The following is a 19869-nucleotide window of genomic DNA, read 5'->3' on the forward strand; positions in this document are numbered from 1 at the left end:
GTGAGTGCACGCACCCTATAACCAAAACTACCTTGGCAAAATCAGGCAGTCTTGACCATCAGCTCCACCACTTCTTGGTTATGTTGCCTTGACCTCTTTAAGCCTATTTGCTCATTTGTAACCTCGGGTATTGTGAACAGCATTTCTGCAAATCTCAGCCATTCGCAGACCGTTTTCACTCTGTCGAAACCTCACACCATCTTAAACGAACTAATTTTTAAAAGTTTAACTTTGTTAAGATGAGGGTTAATACAGTCTGTGGGCCAAATTCACCACTGCATAGTTTGTAAACAGTTTTATTGGAAAACACCCATATCTATTTATTTCCATATTGTTTAAGGCTTCTGTTACACTGTAATAGTACAGTTAATTATCCCGCAAACTAAGAGTAGTTACTATTATCTGGCCCTTCACTGAAAATGTTGATCCCTGCGTTCAGCAATAACATTTTTTTTGGGGGGGTGGGAGGTTTTTGCTATAGGGCACGTGTGCTCGCCAAACAGACAGAGACAGACAGACAGAAAGCGAGAAATCACCCCCCAGGGGGGATGGCCACGCCACAATCCCTTCTCCTCCATTCTCCTGTCGGGATCTTGGGCACGCACGCACACGCACCCGGTGTGAGTTTTAAGCCACCTGGTCTGGGACACGAACCGCGGTCGACTACGTGGGAGTCCAGCAACATAGCCATTACGCTAACTGCCGATCCCCAGCAATAACATTTATAATCAGGGGGTTATAAGCATTTACATTGCCACGTCCCAAGACACCTTAAATAAGTATATAAATCTAAATGGTAATTTTAAATGTCTGTCTGGTGTTATCTCAAATGATCTTGCATACCCCCAATGATGTGCATATACCAGTGGAGAAATACAATCATGACAATTAAATTAACTAGTACTCTAAAGGCACCAAGACTAAAAAATAGTGTGTGCTGGCTTCCTTCCTTCATTGTCCTCATTGTTCCCTTCAAGGCTGGTCCTGCCAACCTGGTGGGCTCTTTCCTTTCCTTGAGGGGGCAATTGGTAAAATCAGATGATGAGAAGCATGACAATCAGGAGTAACTAATATGCCAAATACTATGCTAAACTTTAATTCTCACAATTAATTCATGAGGACGGTGTGTTATTACCCCATTTTACAGACAAGAAAATGGAGATTGGAGAGACCTGGCACCTATCCAAGGTCCCACGGTTGCTATGCCAGTATGCTAACTTACACCATTCACATGGCACTCTCCAGTCCAGTGGCAGAATTTACCCAAAGAAAATAATCTGAGATATGTACAAAGTCAGAGTACAAAAAAACTACAGGCACCTATTACTATTCATAATAACAAAAACTTAAAAAGGACATTTAAGCCCAATAATAAATAGGGAATGGTTCAACAATTTAGGATATAATTCTATGATAATATTAAACAACCACTACAGATGATATTTATAAACAATGTTTATGATAGGGGGACACTACAGATGATATTTATAAACAATGTTTAAAATTGGGGAAAATGCTTGTAACATTTTTAAAGCAGAATGCAAACAAGTATATTTAACATAATGCCAATTAAGTTCAAATACAGGGCCCATGTGTAGCGCATGGCAATACAACTGGATCCATATGGGAAAAGTCCTGGGTTCACTTCCTGGGCCCTCCCTCAACACACTATTATGTGTGTGCATGCCCATGATCCTGAGTGGCAAAGGCTGGGGTGGATCATGGTAATGAAGGCTCTGTTGGGGGCACTTGTTTGTCTCTCTCTCTCTCTCCCATGAAAAGAAATAGATAAGTCTATTTTTAAATTTTACATTCCATCATTGTACATCTTTTCAATGCACAATATTATTTTTCAAAGTACGCATGTAGTACATGACAATCGAATCAAGTAATTTATAATATATTGGGTCATCAGAAAAGTCATGACGTATTTTTCTTGTTTTTTCTACGCAAAAATATATCATGACTTTTCCAATGACCTAAAACATCATTTTCAACAGAGCCCTTTACATCCTTTTGTCTGTTAAATGTTTCTTCCCTTTATACCTTTTTATAATAGACATTGATATATACAAAATAAACACAAGACATCATGAAAAAAAGGTAAGAAGGAAATATCTCTGGGAGTGGTATTATGGACGATTTTTATTGAATTTTTGAAAATCACTTTGCTATACTCTAGTCTATAATGGGTTCATGTCATTTTTTATTTATTTATTTTTTTTGGGGGGATAGGTTCTTGCTACAGGGCACGTGCGCTCGCGAGACAGACAGAGAGAGACAGAAAGCAAGAAATCACCCCCCAGGGGGGATGACTGCGCCACAATCCCTTCTCCTCCATTCTCCCCTTGGGATCTTACACTCGCATGCACATGCGCCCAGCGTGAGTTTAAGCCACCGGGTCCGGGACTCGAACCACAGTCAGCTACCTGGGAGTCTAGTGACATAGCCATTACACTAACTGCTGGCCCTGGTTCACGTTATTTTTATAGCAAGAGAAAATACATGCTTTGAAACCTGCTTAGGAGTGAGGCTCAGAGATACAATGCCTAGACTCACAGATTACTAGAGCCTAAGTCCAAATGTGCACAGAATATTCTCCAATCACTGCTCTCCCCCATTCCCAGTGTAAATGAAAATTTGCAGATTGTAGCAGGTTCTTCAGCATTATTCAAATACAAATGATTCATATAAAAGCACAGGATTAAAAATAAAATAGAAGGAACAGAGGGATTAAGATCTGGAAACAAAGAGAAAGTGTTAGATATTTCCCTCTGGAGAGAATGGAAGATATAACATTTCCATTTTTTAAAGTGTTTCTAGACTAGAAGGAATCCCATTCTAAAAGTATGGTCGAGTTCATCAGCTCTGGCCATGCTGTCTGCACACTGGTGCAGCTGTGGATAGCATGAATGTTATACACACTCACATGATGTAACTGGGCCATGTATGTAACAGGTCCGGTGGTCTGAACTTCTACCGTAGATCATACACTCCTTAAAGACAGACACATGCTCTAGTTGTGAGAGTGCTTTCCCCTCAGTACTCACATAGCGCACTACCATCTGGCCTTAAGAACTCCCAGAGGTATTCACTGAATGAAGGGCTACAAGACTCTTGGACTCCTCCAGTTTCATCTAGTAAAAGGTTCAGGTAGGAGCAAATAAGAAAATGTTCCAGAGTGGGAGGCAAAGTGAAGTACTGCAATGTCATGCTAGAAAGCCAGGCAGTTTTCCCTGAGACGTATCCACGAATAGGCATGCCTGCAACAACCTGGGCATATTCCTCTGAACACAATCTAAATACCTACGGAATTTGATTGAGGAAAGTGGCATTATAAAGTCAAGGTTAGGAGACTAAGCCCTCTCTGGCTCAGTCTTCAGACTTCAGCCTTAAAATAGCTGAAGGGGGAGGGGGAGAGCAGCATTTCTATAAACAACCTAATCTTTCCAGAGTTAAGTAAACAATGCCATTATTCAAATCTTCAAACTCGGAAAAGACCAACTCACACTAGGAAAGCCTGCCCTGCTCTGCCCTCACTCTTGCACTGGACTGATCCACCTTCTCTGACAAGTTCCTAACTGTCCCTCAGGGAGAACTAGAGACCGTGAGCCACCAGTTTAGAACAGGCCACTTCCTGGCTTCTCCTCTGATTCTGACATGGGCTCAAGTCAAAGGAGAATGAGCTAACTCTCATAGAGTCATTGGAGAGTAAATATTAAACTGCAGCAGGTAGGACCAACAGCAAGGTGTACACTCAGGAGACACACTAAGATAGCTACAGAGAGTTGGATGGAAAAGGGGTTCCTGCCTACTGTAGAGCCCCGTTCTTTGTAATAAAAAGGAGGCAAATCAATGAGAAGTATCAGATGTCCAGATCACTGACACTTGGCAGCGATCACATCCTCAGTTAAGAAGCTTAAGGAGTTGGGAACCAGCAGTTAGCGTAATGGCTATGTCGCTGGACTCCCACGTAGTCCTGTCGCTGGACTGTTCCAGACCCGGTGGCTTAAAACTCACGCCGGGCGCGTGTGCATGCGTGCCCAAGATCCCGAGAGGAGAATGGAGGAGAAGGGATTGCGGCATGACCATCCCCCCTCGGGGGGTGGTTTCTAGCTTTCTGTCTCTCTGTCTCTCTGTCTTTCTGGCAAGCGCACGCACCCTATAGCGAAAACCTCTCCCAAAAAAAAAAAAAAAAAAAAAAAAAAGCTTAAGGAGCAACAGCCCATACTTTCTTCCTCTCTACTATCTATACTCCTGTTTTTGCCTTCCCTTCTCTACTAGGTAAAAGTCTGATCAACTAGAGAAATGGATGTCACTGATGTATATTCCTGACACTCTAAGAGCAAAGCCAGGGAATGTTCCCTGTTGGCAGCAGGACCTATGATAAGAAGCCTACAGGACTTGAAATAATAGATTGAGTTTTTTGCTTTATTCTTTTTTGAGAGATTTTTGGTATAGAGCACATGTGCTCACCAGAGAGACAGAGAGATAGAAGGAAAGAAATCACCCCCAGGTGGGGATGGTCACACCACAATCCCTTTCCCTCCATTCTCCTCTTGGGATTTTGGACATGCACACGCGTGCCCGACATGAATTTGAAGGAGCCCGGTTTAGGACTTGAACTGTAGCGGTTGACCATGTAGGAATCCAATGATGAACCACTACACCATCTGCTGTCCCAATAGACTGATTTTTTAATTTAGCATTTAGGAAATAACTTAACCAAGAACATGCAAGATCTCTTGACATAAAATGAAAACTAACAAAGGACACCGGTGGATTAAGTAAATGGAAAGATATTCAAAGCTCTTGGGGAAAATGACATTATTATAAACAAATTTCCCCAAATTAATCTGTAATGCTCAATGTTATCCCAAATAGAAATTGTATTATTATTATTATTTTCTTTTTAGTTATTAACATTACAAACAGGAAGATATTGGCATAAAAGCAGTTTAACAGACCTTAGAAATAAAGAACTCAGAGACAGAACTCAGAGACACAAACCTCATATACAATAAAGTTGGCAGCACAAATCAAAGGAGGAAAGAATGTACAGTTGAGTAGGTGTTGGTGGTAAAAATGGTTTTTCTGATAAAAATTAGATCTTCACATACACTGGCAGATATCAGCTAAATCAGAGACCAAAATATGGAAGACACACTCATAAAGCCAATAAAAGAAAATGTAGATACACGTCTTTGTGACAAGGATCAGAAAGGCCCTTAAAACACAGCTTGAAAAAATCATAAACTGAAATTGGGAGAGGGAAAGGGGAAAGGAAGGAAAGGGATCATTTGCTCCTACAAAAAGACTTATAGTCAAGGGACCAGCAGTTAGTGTAATGGCTATGTCGCTGGACTCCCACGTAATCAACCGCGGTTCAAGTCCCGGACCCGGTGGCTTAAACTCACGCCGGGCGTGTGTGCGTGCATGCCCAAGATCCCAAGAGGAGAATGGAGGAGAAGGGATTGCGGTGTGGCCACCCCCCCAAGGGGGTGATTTCCTGCTTCCTGTCTGACTCTCTCTCTCTATCTGTCTGGCGAGCGAACGCGCCCTATAGCAAAAACCTCTCAAAAAAAAGACTTATAGTCAAGAAAGGATACCACATACATTCATAGACGGATGACAAGATGAAATTTTATGAGGGATTAATATCTAGAATACAAAAGAGACTTTACAAATCAGTAAGAAAAAAAGATGACAACTGCAATAGAAAAATAGGCAAAGGACATGAATAGGCAACTGACAGAAGAGGAAATCCAGTCAACTAGGACGTATATAGACAGATGCTCAAACTCATTAACTATCAAATAAATACAGTTCAAAAAAATTAACTGTCATTTATTATACTAGCAAAAAAAAAAAATAGAAAGCTGAATAATGAGAAGAGTTGGTAGGAACAAAGACATTCACAGTTAGGGCTGGTAGGACTGTGAACCAACCACTCTGGAAACCAATATGAGAACACTTAAACTAAGTTTATATATGCCCTCTGACCAGCAGTTCTCCTGGGGAGTACATCACAGAAAAAGTCTTCCAAAGGCGGATGCACAAAGATGTTCATTGTGGTGCTGTGTGTAGTGAGGAGGAGCTGGATGCATGAGAAGACAGAGCACATCTCTGCAAAATACAAATACACTGTCACACGCCATGGAGTCCACAGCAGTCAGAGCCATGGCAGATGTATGTACAGTGATAAGGATGACTCCTAACTTAACACAGAGGAAACAAGCAGAACAACACAGGCAACCATATTTATCATTTAAAAACAGATAGATAAAAGATACACAATTCCTAAAAACACATTTTAAAAGTACACATTAGAATGGTGGCCTATTGCAGAAGAAAAGCATATGAGTAAAGAATGAAAAGAGAACACATAAGGAAATGAAATGAAAAAGAATGAATAAACAAATAAATCAAGAAACGTGGGAGGATATGTGCCATAACAGGGGGACTAATTAACACAACCCTCCACACCTGAGATCCAAAGAGAAAATTTGAGAAAAGAGGAGAAAAAGGCTCTGTAAAGAAATGTTCATGTATTTGTCTGCGGCCAACCTCTCCTTGGCAACTGGGCCATTTGGAAAATACCAGCAGCTGAGAGACATTATTTATGGTCTTGTCTTTTATCCTACTGGCACTGTATGCCCTGAGAGAAACTCATTTTGGTCTGCAGAGTGGTTGGTCTGTAGTCCCAGTAGCCCTATGTGCGAATTTCTCTATTCCTGAAGTTTTCCTGAAAGCAATACATTCAAAAGTATTCTCAGAAGAATTCCTTTTGCCCTATGCCCCTTCAAAAATATTCTGGCTCTGTGATAAAATGCTTGTATCCAAGTTTCCACCAAAACAGTTTTTAGAAAGGAGTATGCTAGACATCTGGAATTTGGATGCTAGATTTCTGGGATTAGGTGAAAAGAACAATGCCCTGTTCTTAAATCCATATAAGATTAACTTTTTAACCTTTAGAAGAGTATAGATTGTTGCATAAACAAAAAGAGGGGTGCAGAACAAACAAGACCCAGGGTAAATGAGCCCCATGGGTGGGGGTGGGATCAAACTGCAAATCACTACAAGTACAACTTCATGGGGAAATGGAACAAGGAATTGGATGACGGGGGGCGGGGGTGGTCCTAATGACAAAAAAAAAAAAAAAAAAGCAGTGAGGTAGCATCAATCAGATCGTCATTCTAGTTTTGCTAGCTTGACAATCAGTTGATAATAACACCCAAGAAAAATAACTCCTATCTAAACTACTCCTGAAAAAGTAACCAGTTTTCAACCCCATCTTTTTTCTCTCTTGCTTACTAGATAAAAGAGTAAGAAATTGAAGAATCATTAAACATCCAAGGCAAACAACCCTCCTCACTGTAAGTAACAAGATGCCAAAAGCAAAACATTCCAAGTATCTGCATATTCCAAAACAGAGCTCTATATGGTTCTTTTCTTAATGGAGGTAGACTATCCATGTGTTTGACTTGCAGCCTTTGGGGTCAGACAGAATGAAGACTAAATCGTATTTCCTGAGCTTACCAGCTTCAATTTCTTTACCTACAAAATAGGTCAAAAGTAGCCACCTCACAGTGCATTACAAGCATTAAATGAGCTGATGTGTGTGATAGATGTCTAGTTCCTGACACACAGTAAGTGGTCACCTAGTGCTGTTAGTATCTATTACTGTAAAATATACAGTCAGAATAGTTGATGCAAACCACAAGGAACTATTTAAAGTAGAAGGTCGATGTCTCCCAATAGTCCATTTCCCATCCTGAATGAAGAGTTTGATGATAAATGTCCCTCTAGACTTTACCAAATATCTAAATTGGTCAAATAATTTATTTTACTTAATACATTGTTCTATAGGCTAATTTTAAAAAATATTTCAATGACAACATATTGTGAGTACCATTTCTATAATACATCTAGATCATCCTCATTCTTTTTTTTCTTTTTCTTTTTCTTTTTTGGAGAGGTTTTTGTTATAAGGCACGTGCACTCACCAGAGAGACAGAGAGAGACAGGAAGACAGAAAGCGAGAAATCACCCCCCAGGGGGGATGGCCACGCTGCAATCCCTTCTCCATTCTCCTCTCGGGATCTTGGGCATGCATGCACACGCACCTGGCGTGAGTTTAAGCCACCGGGTCCAGGACTCAAACCAAGGCTGACTACATGGGAGTCCAACAACATAGCCATTACGCTAACTGCTGGTCATCCCATCCTCATTCTTTTTAAAGACTGTATATTACTCTATGATTTATTTGATCAGTTCCCTATTTGATATCTGTCTCCAATTTTTTGCTATTTATCTCCTGTATTCCAATAAGCTTATTTGTTGCACAAACAACTTTACATTCTAGTCTAATTATTCCTCTAAGACAAACTGTTACGTCAAAAGACAGTCATTATTTTCTTTTTTTGGAGAGGTTTTTGCTATACAGTGCATACACTTGCCAGAAAGGAAGAGAGAGACAGAGAGAAAGCGAGAAATCACCCCCTGGGGGGATGGCCACGCTGTAATCCTTTCTCCTCCATTCTCCTCTCAGGATCTTGGGCACACACACGCACGTGTCTGGCGTGAGTTTAAGCTACCAGGTCCAGGACATGAACTGCGGTTGACTACATGGGAGTTCAGCAACATAGCCATTATGGCATCTGCTGGTCCCGGGTTTTTGTTTTTTTTTTAAGAGAGGTTTTTTTGCTACAGGATACATGTATTCACCAGAGAGACAGAGAGATAAAGTGAGAAATCACCCTCTAGGCAGATGGCTGCACTGCAAACCATTCTCTTCTCAGGATTTTGGGCATGCACGCACACGTCAGCATGAGTTTCAAGCCCCTGGGTCTAGAACTTGGAAGTGCAGTTGGCCATGAGGGAGTCCAGTGCCTTAACTACCTGCTGGCCTCAATAGTCACTTTTTAAAGGGCTCCACATTACTACCAAAATGACTTATAGAAATGGCAGAACCAGTTAGCATGCCCATCAATAGAAAGAGTAATGATGGTCTTTCAAATCTAATTGCCCTTAGCTCAAGCAGGGAGAAACAGGTTCATAAGGTCACAAGTTAAGGTAACTTCCAGCCATTGGTCTCTAGTCATGTGCATCTCATACCCCACAGCCTTGAGTGTTTAGTATAGAAGCAGTATGTCCCAGGTTGAGGCCTGTGTGGGTTTACATTGGTTTTGCCTGCTCTCTTCTTATGGTGGCATTCCTAACTTCCCTGCGAGAAACTACCCTGCTTCCAATTTATGCAGTGTTCTTAAAACCATCAATCAAGTGCATGTGTTATTTTCCACTGGGTGGCCCCAATCTAGAACCAACTTGATGTTACATTTTTCTTGAGAATCTGAATCTTAAGAGGAATAAGACAAGGATTATAAATGGTTTAGACCTTCCTCATTCTGCCAATAGTATCCAGAAGATTCTTTCTCACTGGTTCCTGGGTCTCTAGAGCTGGTCTGTTTTCAAGCCTGGTTCTTCCACTTTCATACCTTACTGTGAGTTCCCCTATTGCCTTCCCTCTTGACCTCTTTATCATTAAGCTGTCTTTCCTTTTGCTGAAGTTAGCCAGAATTGACCTCAGATGCTCTAAAACAATACTACTTGATCCCAAGTGGGAAAAAGTATGTCTTTATTTCCTTGAATATTTACTTTAAAATTTTTCCCTTGTTCAGTTCTTAAAGGGAAAAAGATTCCTCTCATAAAGGGCTCTCAATTTATCAACAGCAGCCATTATAAATTACTTAATATTTTGTATAAAACTCCTGGTAAGATCTGTATTTCAGAGAGAATTAGAGAAGAAAAAAATCCTTGTTCTATTATGGCTTTCACAAAAAAAAAAGCTTATCCTTTCATATACACATAGATGTACTATTCTACTGATTTCTCCTGAATTCATAGAAGGCTACCTTCGAATCTGTTTCCCAAATGGATTTTATAAAGCAAATCTTAGGCAAGGGGGCAGGATTTCCTTAATATTCTTGTAGCAACCTGGAAGGATTTTTTTTTCCTCCTATGCACCAAGGAGATAATCAGCCCGAACACTCTACCAGCAGTTTTATTTAATCCCGTTGTCTTTGCAAGGTTACAGGTGCCCTTGGAAATCATGATTAACCAGAGAGCTCAGAGCCAGCAGCAGGGGAAACATGCTTTATATGGTTGAGAGGCTTCCCAGGGGCACTTTCATCAAAGAGGAGTATTATCGCAGCATCTCCCCTTTTTCCTCTCCAAAGAGGCTACCAAGAAAAGTGAGTTATTAAGCCATCGCCAATGATAGCCATTGCCTCTTCAGTCCACTGAGTGAGACTATGCAGGAAGCAAGGGTAACTTTGGCTTTCCCACAGAATAAAGCTCTTGGGGAGTTAGGTATTATTGGATTAAGTGACTTTTAAGTGGTGATTGGAGCTATAGTCTTAAGAAGACCTGGGATTAAGTGAGATAATGTACATAAGAACGTTTTGTAAAGTGTGAAGGGTTATTTAAACACAAGGTGTCATTACAGACTTGTCAGTCAGGCTCACGGAACACATCCCTCTGTCCCTGGGGAGTGACTGACATAGACAGTTAGGGCAGAAGAAACACATCCTGCACTCAAGAAAGGAGGCCAACCCAACAATCCCCACAGTACCTCCTGGTGGCTCATCCCAGAATAACAATTTTTCCAAGCCCACTTCCAACCCCAGCTGTAGAAAATTTCCCAAACATCATACTTACACCCTTCGCTCTGACTGTCTTTGTTCGAGTTGTAGACCTGGAAAATAGAAATAAAAATTTACTTATTTACCACCCTGTAGGCTCACTGTAGAAAATTATTACCCTCTCACTTTTCCTAGTTTGTGCCATAGGCAGAAGATCATTTCTGGTCCCCCAACATAAACCCCTTCGATAATTATTTCCTAGTATTTACTTTAGCTGATCATAAATGTACAAGCATTGGAATCGGCTGTGGAACTTTACTGTTAAAAAATCCATCTTTTTAAAAAAGCAAATAAACTTGTGTGTTTATTTAAATTAGTTACAACTCATTAAGCATTAGCTGCACACCAGGCAATGTGCTAAATAACTCACACGAATTATCTCAAATAATCTACACAGCAATTCCACCCAGTAGAAGCTGTTATTATCACTGTTTTTCAGATAGAGAATCTGAGGCTGAGAGAGGTTAACTAAGGTCTCACAGCTAGTTCATAGCAAAGTCAGGACAAAGATAGATCACAAACTGCTCAGTGTTAATATTTAGGATAGGAGCAAATGCTTTTTACTCTGCATATTTTTGTAAGCTTGCTAAGGAGAACTTGTTACATTTACAAAAAAAATACATCAAATGAACATAGAAATCATAGAAAGGGTAAATGTCCCAACACAAAACAGATGATGACATATGTAAGGGGCAGAGAGCATTTTCTATAAAGAGCCAGGAAGTAAATATTGTAGGCTATGCTGGCCAAGAGACAAAATTGATATGATGCAGTTACTTGTGTAATGAGACATAAAGCAAATTTTCATTGTATTTTTAGACAAAATTCAAAATAATAATAGAGTATATTTTTTGGAAATTCAAGTCCACTAACTGGAAGAATTTATTTATTTTTTTTAAGGAAGGATGATACTCAGCTTAATTGGGGTCCAAAGTCAGTATTTTCTATCATCAAATCAAGCAAATGTTCATCGGTGTTGCCTTGCCTGGCTCATGGGCTATATACGAAATGAGGTGGTGGGCTGGATTTGGTCTATGGGCCATTGTTTGCACACTCCTGATACTATGTCATTATTCCATATATATATATATACATATATATATATATATGTTCATATATAACGTGCATATATATATGTGTGTGTGTGTGTGTAAAAATCACAATACAGTCACATGCACACACACCAAGTGATTGTGATAGCCACTCTCTCAGTTGAGAACCACTTATTTAACCCTAAAGGAGTCACACCATGAATTCCTGAAGCAAGTCATTAAACCCAGAAAAGGAAGTTCTGGTTAGGAAATATGGGTAGGAATAGCTGGTCAAGAGCTGAGTCCATCTTGGTCTCTCAGTTTGTCATTGAGGAAGTCTCTTACACCCTCTGAGTCTTTACTGCCTCATCTGTAAACTGAAGGCTTGTCCAAGAAGGTCTTTGAATGATCAAACTCTAAATGTAACAAATCACCCCATTTATTCATATCATTTTTTTCTTTAGAGATTTTTGCTATAGGGCACGTGTGCTTGCCAGAGAAAGAGAGAGAGCCAGAAAGTGAGAAATCATCCCCTGGGGAGATGGCCATGCCACAATCCCTTCTCCTCCATTCTCCTCTTGGGATTTTGAGCATGTACGCACATGCACCCGGCATGAGTTTTAAGCTGCAGGGTCCAAGACTTAAATCACGATAAACTATGTAGGAATCCAGCAGTGTAACCATTACACCATCTGCTGGTCCCCATATTATTTTCTAAAGACTGAAACTGCACAGACATGGAGGGTCAGAAATGGGAGTATTAAAAGAAAGGGTTTCTGTACTACTGGGTTGTCAGAAAAGTCATGATGTATTTTTTCTGTGTAAAAATGTACCATAACTTTTCCAACAGACTAACAGTCTGGTGAATGATAAGGCATCAGTGTACACACTTAGATGGAAGATGTAGAGATTGGGAGTCAAAAGAGTTTGATTCTGACCTGGGTCTCACCATTGGTCATTTCATCTTGCTGTGCTTTAATTTCTTCATATACAAAATGGGGGTGATAACAGTTAAAGCTACTCCACCTACCTCTCCCAGGGCTGCTGTGAGCACAGATGAGACTGGGAGAGGGGGCACCACAAATGCATGTGCTCTGGCCTATTCTACTAGAAAAAGAACTGCTTAACATTCACAGAATTGAGGGGGAGGGTAAAATCACCACAAAGTGACACAGGTGGAGGCTGACACAGAGGCTGTGCTAATTTCTTTTTGCAATGGAGGGTTACCTCTTCTCCCTCCGCAGCATCTCCATCATCTGCACAAATGAAAAACTTGGACTGGATTATGGTTCTTGAGTTGAAATCTACAGCACTTTCACAAAGACTGCCACAGGGGCTGGGAGAGAAGCTAAGACTCCAGGTACTCAAAGGTCCCCTTCCTTTGCTTTGTTTCATTCACGTGGTTAACAAACAAGGGCAAATGGGTTATTTCTACAGTTACTTGCAATTCAGTAATTGGTTTGCTCATTAATGCATGTAACAAATATTCACTGAATGCCTTCCATGAGTAGGTAATGTTCTAGGCTCTAGGAATACATTCAAGTTAGCTATAATCTCTGCTCTCTTAGAACTTTCCCATTGGTGAAGAAAATAGAAATAAACAGATACACAAATATGGTAACTTCAACTATTAGTAAGTACAACAAAGAAAATAAATGAGAATACTGTGGACCTGAGGTGGGGAGAAACTGCCCTGATAAGGTGACAATTGCATGAGACCTGAATGTTGAGAAAGGACTTCCTTGGGAAGACCTGGGAACAAATGCTAGCAGCAAGGTCCTTAAAATAAGGAAAAACATGGCTTTGGAGGAAAGAAGGCCACTGTGGTTGGCAATCAGTGCAAGGCTGAGAAGATAAGAGTGGAGAACCCAATCTTACTAGGCCTTGCGGCCTGTGAGTGAAAGGAGTAGCCATGTAGTAGTCAGGACCAGTAATATGTAGTGACTGAATTTCACTAACCCTGGAAAGCTGTGTAAGGGAATCGCAGGGGAAAACCATATTTTGGCAAGTATTTTCCCCCCAGCAATTTGTGATTACTGCATTTCTCCCCATTAAATTAAAATATTTTATCCAAGAGAGACTTGCACCTATTTATACATAGCAAAATCCAGGATGAATAATAAAATATATAGCTTTCAGCACTGCTTAATTAAAGGTGAGTTTACATCAAATCATTTTCTTTCAAGGCTTCCTGGGCCTCAGGAGACTCCCACCTAGAATATCCAGGCTTTCCCCGGATTGGAGAGGTGTGATCAACGAGCCAAAAGTGCCAGAAACATGTGCTGCCTGATCCTGTGAGACCAGGCCATTGATCTCCATCTGCTTTGGGTAAATGAGCCAAAGAAAATGAGTTTTGAAATGAAGCTAACAAACCATGCTCACCAGGACTGCATGATTATGTGGCCCAACAAGGAAGGCTGGCAGAGGAAGGGGGAAGGTGGGAGGGTGCTCCTCACTAGCAAAGCCAGATGGTAGCACAGAAACAGCTTTAAGCTGAAGCACTTACCAAGTGCCATATGTGATGTCTAACCCTTGTTAGATTGAGTCTAAAGTTATGCTCATTTTACGACTATGGAACCTGAGCTCCAGAGAGGGAACATACAACAGTATGTCCAAGGACACAGAGCTGCTAAGTGGTGTACTAGTCTAAAGTGCCTCTGAAGGGATGTTCCAATCCTCTGACCTTTCCAGACAGTGGCAGATGCATGTAACTACCGAACTTCTCCGGTGCTTGGTATTGTGGTTCATAAATATCTTCTATACAGGCAGAAGCAAAGAACACTCAATCACTCTCTAGAAATGGTCATTCTTCTCTGGGGTACCTTCCTTCTAGCCATCTCACACATCAGACTGAGGTTCAAAGGCATGAGCAATGTCCTGAAATAAAAGATCTCTTTGACTTACTTTATTTCTTCTTTAACTTTTTAAAAATTTTCTATAGGGCATGTGTGCTCAACAGGAAGAGACAAAGAGAGAAAGGAAGTGAGAAAGCATCCCCAGGAGGATGGCCACACCACAATCCCTACAACTCCATTCTCATCTAGGGACTTTGGATGCACACAGACGCGTGCATACACACACACACACACACACACACACACACGCACAGCCAGTGTGCAATCAGTAGGCTGCAATCAGCAGCAATCCAGATACCTTCACTGCCTGCCACTCACTAGTCCAGTTTCTATTTAATTTTTTTAATTTCTGAGAGAGGAAAGAGGAAGGGGGGGAAAGAGAGAGAGAGAGAGTGAGGGCAAGCACAAGCATGACCTTGTCAAGGTCTCCTCAAGTTGCAATCTCTGCCCCCCACCCCTACCCCATCTTCCAGCCAGCAGGATCAAAGGCACGTGTGCATGGTGTTCCAGGTCAACCCAGGGTCTAAACTCCAGTCTTCCATGAGGCTCTGGCATTGGAGAGTAGCACCCTACCAGCTGTGCCACATGACTGGGTCTATCTCAGTTTTACGTGTTTTGAAAGGTTGACCAAGAACCTCCAACTCTTTTTTTAAAGGATTATGCCACAGGGTGCATGCATTCATCAGAGAGAGTCAGTAAGAAGGAAAGTGAGAAATCAAACCCCCTCCCCCAAGGGGAAGATGGCCACACTGCAGTCTCTTTTCCTCCATTCTCCTCCTGAGATTTTGGGCCCATGCACACATGTACCCAGCATGATTTTCTTTTCTTTTTTATTAATTTATTTTACATACTTTGAACATTACCACAGCATACAAAATATGATTTTCCAGGCAGAATACACTGTAAAGTAGCTTAATCATACATGTTATCAACAAATAATATTCCATTTTTTATTTCTTGTGTGTATATATGTATTTTTCTCTTCCCCCACCCCCCATTTCTCACTCTCTGCCATTTCCCATCCTCCTCCCACCCTCTCTCTGGTATCTGCAGTTGCTTTCCATTCCTTCATTCTTTCCCACATTGTACTGATTCACAAAATATCTTTATTAATGTAAATACTTTCAATAGTAAGTTCAGCTGATATATACAACTTTAATTCACAGATAAAGTTGACTTTAGGCATGAAACTCTGTGGGTAGAATGAATATACTATAAAATAGCACACAGGTGAGGCTATATAGCTTACCATGATTATTAAATAGGTATTTTTTAGTTACATTTTTTAATTTCAAGAAAGGCAGTTTTAGCTTTAATAAATCAAAATTTTGAAAATACTTAGAGAACTTTACTTAATACTTAAAGCCAGGAAACAGGTTAGCATTCTGTTTGACAGTAGGTACATGATTTTCCAGCCTCCAGGACTTGAACCGTGGTTAGCCAAGCAAAGAGAGAGAAAGAGTGAGGGCAAGCACAAGCATGACCTTGTCAAGGTCTCCTCAAGTTGCAATCTCTGCCCCCCACCCCTACCCCATCTTCCAGCCAGCAGGATCAAAGGCACGTGTGCATGGTGTTCCAGGTCAACTCAGGGTCTAAACTCCAGTCTTCCATGAGGCTCTGGCATTGGAGAGTAGCACCCTACCAGCTGTGCCACATGACTGGGTCTATCTCAGTTTTACGTGTTTTGAAAGGTTGACCAAGAACCTCCAACTCTTTTTTTAAAGGATTATGCCACAGGGTGCATGCATTCATCAGAGAGAGTCAGTAAGAAGGAAAGTGAGAAATCAAACCCCCTCCCCCAAGGGGAAGATGGCCACACTGCAGTCTCTTTTCCTCCATTCTCCTCCTGAGATTTTGGGCCCATGCACACATGTACCCAGCATGATTTTCTTTTCTTTTTTATTAATTTATTTTACATACTTTGAACATTACCACAGCATACAAAATATGATTTTCCAGGCAGAATACACTGTAAAGTAGCTTAATCATACATGTTATCAACAAATAATATTCCATTTTTTATTTCTTGTGTGTATATATGTATTTTTCTCTTCCGCCACCCCCCATTTCTCACTCTCTGCCATTTCCCATCCTCCTCCCACCCTCTCTCTGGTATCTGCAGTTGCTTTCCATTCCTTCATTCTTTCCCACATTGTACTGATTCACAAAATATCTTTATTAATGTAAATACTTTCAATAGTAAGTTCAGCTGATATATACAACTTTAATTCACAGATAAAGTTGACTTTAGGCATGAAACTCTGTGGGTAGAATGAATATACTATAAAATAGCACACAGGTGAGGCTATATAGCTTACCATGATTATTAAATAGGTATTTTTTAGTTACATTTTTTAATTTCAAGAAAGGCAGTTTTAGCTTTAATAAATCAAAATTTTGAAAATACTTAGAGAACTTTACTTAATACTTAAAGCCAGGAAACAGGTTAGCATTCTGTTTGACAGTAGGTACATGATTTTCCAGCCTCCAGGACTTGAACCGTGGTTAGCCAAGCAAGAGTCCAGCACCATAACCACTATGCCACCTGCTGGCCCTAAGAATCCCTACCTAAACAGGATAGAACCCAACCCTCCAAAATCAACTCAAGGGGACATGGGTCACTAAACATTCCAGAATTAGGGCTCCTAGGAAGACCAAAACAGTTCATGCACCTTCCTAACAACCAACCGAAGATCAAATCTGACCTGCTTAGCTAAAGTACTCAATGTCCAGGCGACATCAAATTTCTTAGCCCTTTGACTTTATACACATGGATGCAGGCACACTCTAATTTCTGCTTAACACTGTACATAATAATTTGTTAAATATCAATGAATGTTTATTTGAAAACATACGCTTCTAGAGATTAGAAATTATGTGATTACTTCATCTTATTAGGGTCATCTAAGATAACTAAGGAATAGTTACAACAGAGTAGTAATTAAGGAATAGTTACAAGAGATTAGTAATTAAGGAATAGATACAACAGATATAGTCATTTTAAAATAATTATATTATTTGCTTTATTTATTACCATTATTATTCTTTTAATTTGATCAGAGAGAAAGAAAGAAAGCAACTGGCCAAGTCTGGGACTTGAACCACAGTCAGCCAAGAGTCTAGCACCTTAACCACCACACCACCTGCTGGGCCCACAACAGAAATAATGATTTAATAATGATGAGGACGAAGGTCTGCTATGTGTCAGACATCATGCCAAACATTCTATAATAGGCATTATCGTGTTCAGCCACACCAAGCTAATCACTGCCATCACAGAGATAAGAAAGCTGAGGCACCAGAGAATTTATGTTGCTTTCCCAAGAGTAGACAGCCAGGAATGGGCTGACTCCAGACAGGAACTCCTACAGTCTGTCTCCAGAGACCAAGCATGTAACCACTAACAGTATGATAAATAAGACATTATGATGATGACAATGGTCAAGGTGATGAGATGTTGTGGGTGGTTAGGGCAGGTGAGTCACAGATAGAGAAAACTTGCCCTGAGTCAAAGAGAAATGAAATGGAATGGCATTCTGATTCCAGCCTGGACCATTCATCACTAATTTATGCAACCAGTGGGTGCCCTCTGAGTAGAAGTAGACTCCTTATTTTCTCCAACCTCAGGGTTCCATGCTAAAGATAAACACCAGGGCAGCAGAGTAGGTCTTCGATACAAATCACAGGGCACTTGGTTTTCTGGGTCCTTACCCAGAAGCTACAATGGGAATCCAATTTTGTAAATCAGAAGAGGGTAAGGAAAACCTTCAGATGCCTCCTTTGCACTGAGATGTGATTTTGCAATAAATTTTGTTCTGAGCCAATTCTATCAACATGTCTCTAGAGAATTAAGAGAATACAGAGTCATCTGAATTCCCAGAATTTTCCTACAGGTAACCTTTATTACCATTATCCAAACCATACTGAGAAAGCACAGAGAGACTTTTTTTTTTCCCCTCAACATACAAATTAAAGGTATAAGTAAAGCAATAATTATACAAAACAATCTTACCTTTCCATCTGACATGTAGCTGCTTTAGCACTTGGTCATACCACATTTTGAATTAAAATCTTCACAAAATTATATTAAAATACAAAATCTACCACGCAGAGAACATTCTATAAAGACAAACTTTCTTTTATTTTTTAATAATTATTTAATTCTACTATTATTAGTAGTATTTTTAGTTTGCTATAGGGCATGTGAGCTCACTAAAGACAGAGAAAGAATGAGAAAGTAAGCCACCAGGTCCATTGAGCCACAGTCAGCCACATGGGAGTTCAGCTCCTAAACCACCATGCCACCTGCTGGCCCCTAACTTTCATCAATCTCTCCGCCATCATCAAATTTATTTAAAACTGTTACTCCTGTCTAAATGACACCATCTTTACCTACTCATACCCAATCTCTGATTCCCTGAGGCTCTTTTAAGTAGCATGGGATAATTAAATACCTCCTATCTAGCTGTTCTCATAATATACAGGCTGATTATTCCTTATTCAAAACGTCTGGAACCAGAAATTATTTCAGATCTTGGATTTTTATTTCAGACTTGGAATATATGCATATACATAATGAGGTATCTTGGGGATGGGACTCAAGTCTAAACACAAAATTCATCTATGTTTCATCTATACCTTATACACGTAGCCTGAGAGTAATTTTATGCAGTATTTTTCTGTTGCAGTGTGTTCACTACAACCCGTCACGTGAGGTTAGGTGTCGCATTTTCTACTTATGGCACTATGGCAGTACTCAAGAAGTTTTGGATTTTGGAGCAGTCTGAATTTAACATTTTTTAAAAAATCTTTTTGTATTTCTTATTTTTAAAATTAATTAACTCACATTTATTCACTGATATTGTCACAGCATACAAAATGTAATTTAACATCCAGAAGATGCTGCGTAGTAGCTTAATCACACATGTTATCATCAATAACTTTCCATTTCTAGTTTCATATATATATATGTGTGTGTGTGTATATATCTTTTCCCCTTATTTCTCACTCTTGCCATTTCCTGCCCTCCTCCCACACTATCTCAGGTGTCCAAGTTGTTTTCCATTTCTTTTTTTCCCCCACATTTTATTGATTCACAAAATTTCTTAAATAATCTAACTACTTTCCATAGCAAGCTCTGCTGATACATACATATCTATGAATACATATCTGACTTAAGACATGAACCTCTGAGTAGAGTGAATATACTATAAGGTAGCACCTAGTTGATGCTCTATAGTTTACTATGTTCATTAATTATGTATTTTTTACTATATTTTT

General features: G+C 40.1%; 1 protein-coding gene across 1 annotated transcript in view; it reads right to left on the reverse strand.

Annotated features, from left to right (window-relative positions):
* Nucleotides 1–19869, reverse strand: part of ARHGAP26 (Rho GTPase activating protein 26) — a gene marked incomplete in the record, with an annotated part of 513022 nt that overhangs the window by 218047 nt on the left and 275106 nt on the right. The window contains 1 exon segment of the mRNA XM_027770414.1: nt 10720–10756. Within this exon segment, the coding sequence (XP_027626215.1) occupies nt 10720–10756 (37 nt within the window).

This window comes from Tupaia chinensis, unplaced genomic scaffold (genome assembly GCF_000334495.1).
Source record: "Tupaia chinensis unplaced genomic scaffold, TupChi_1.0 Scaffold000132_1, whole genome shotgun sequence".
Lineage (NCBI taxonomy): Eukaryota > Metazoa > Chordata > Mammalia > Scandentia > Tupaiidae > Tupaia > Tupaia belangeri.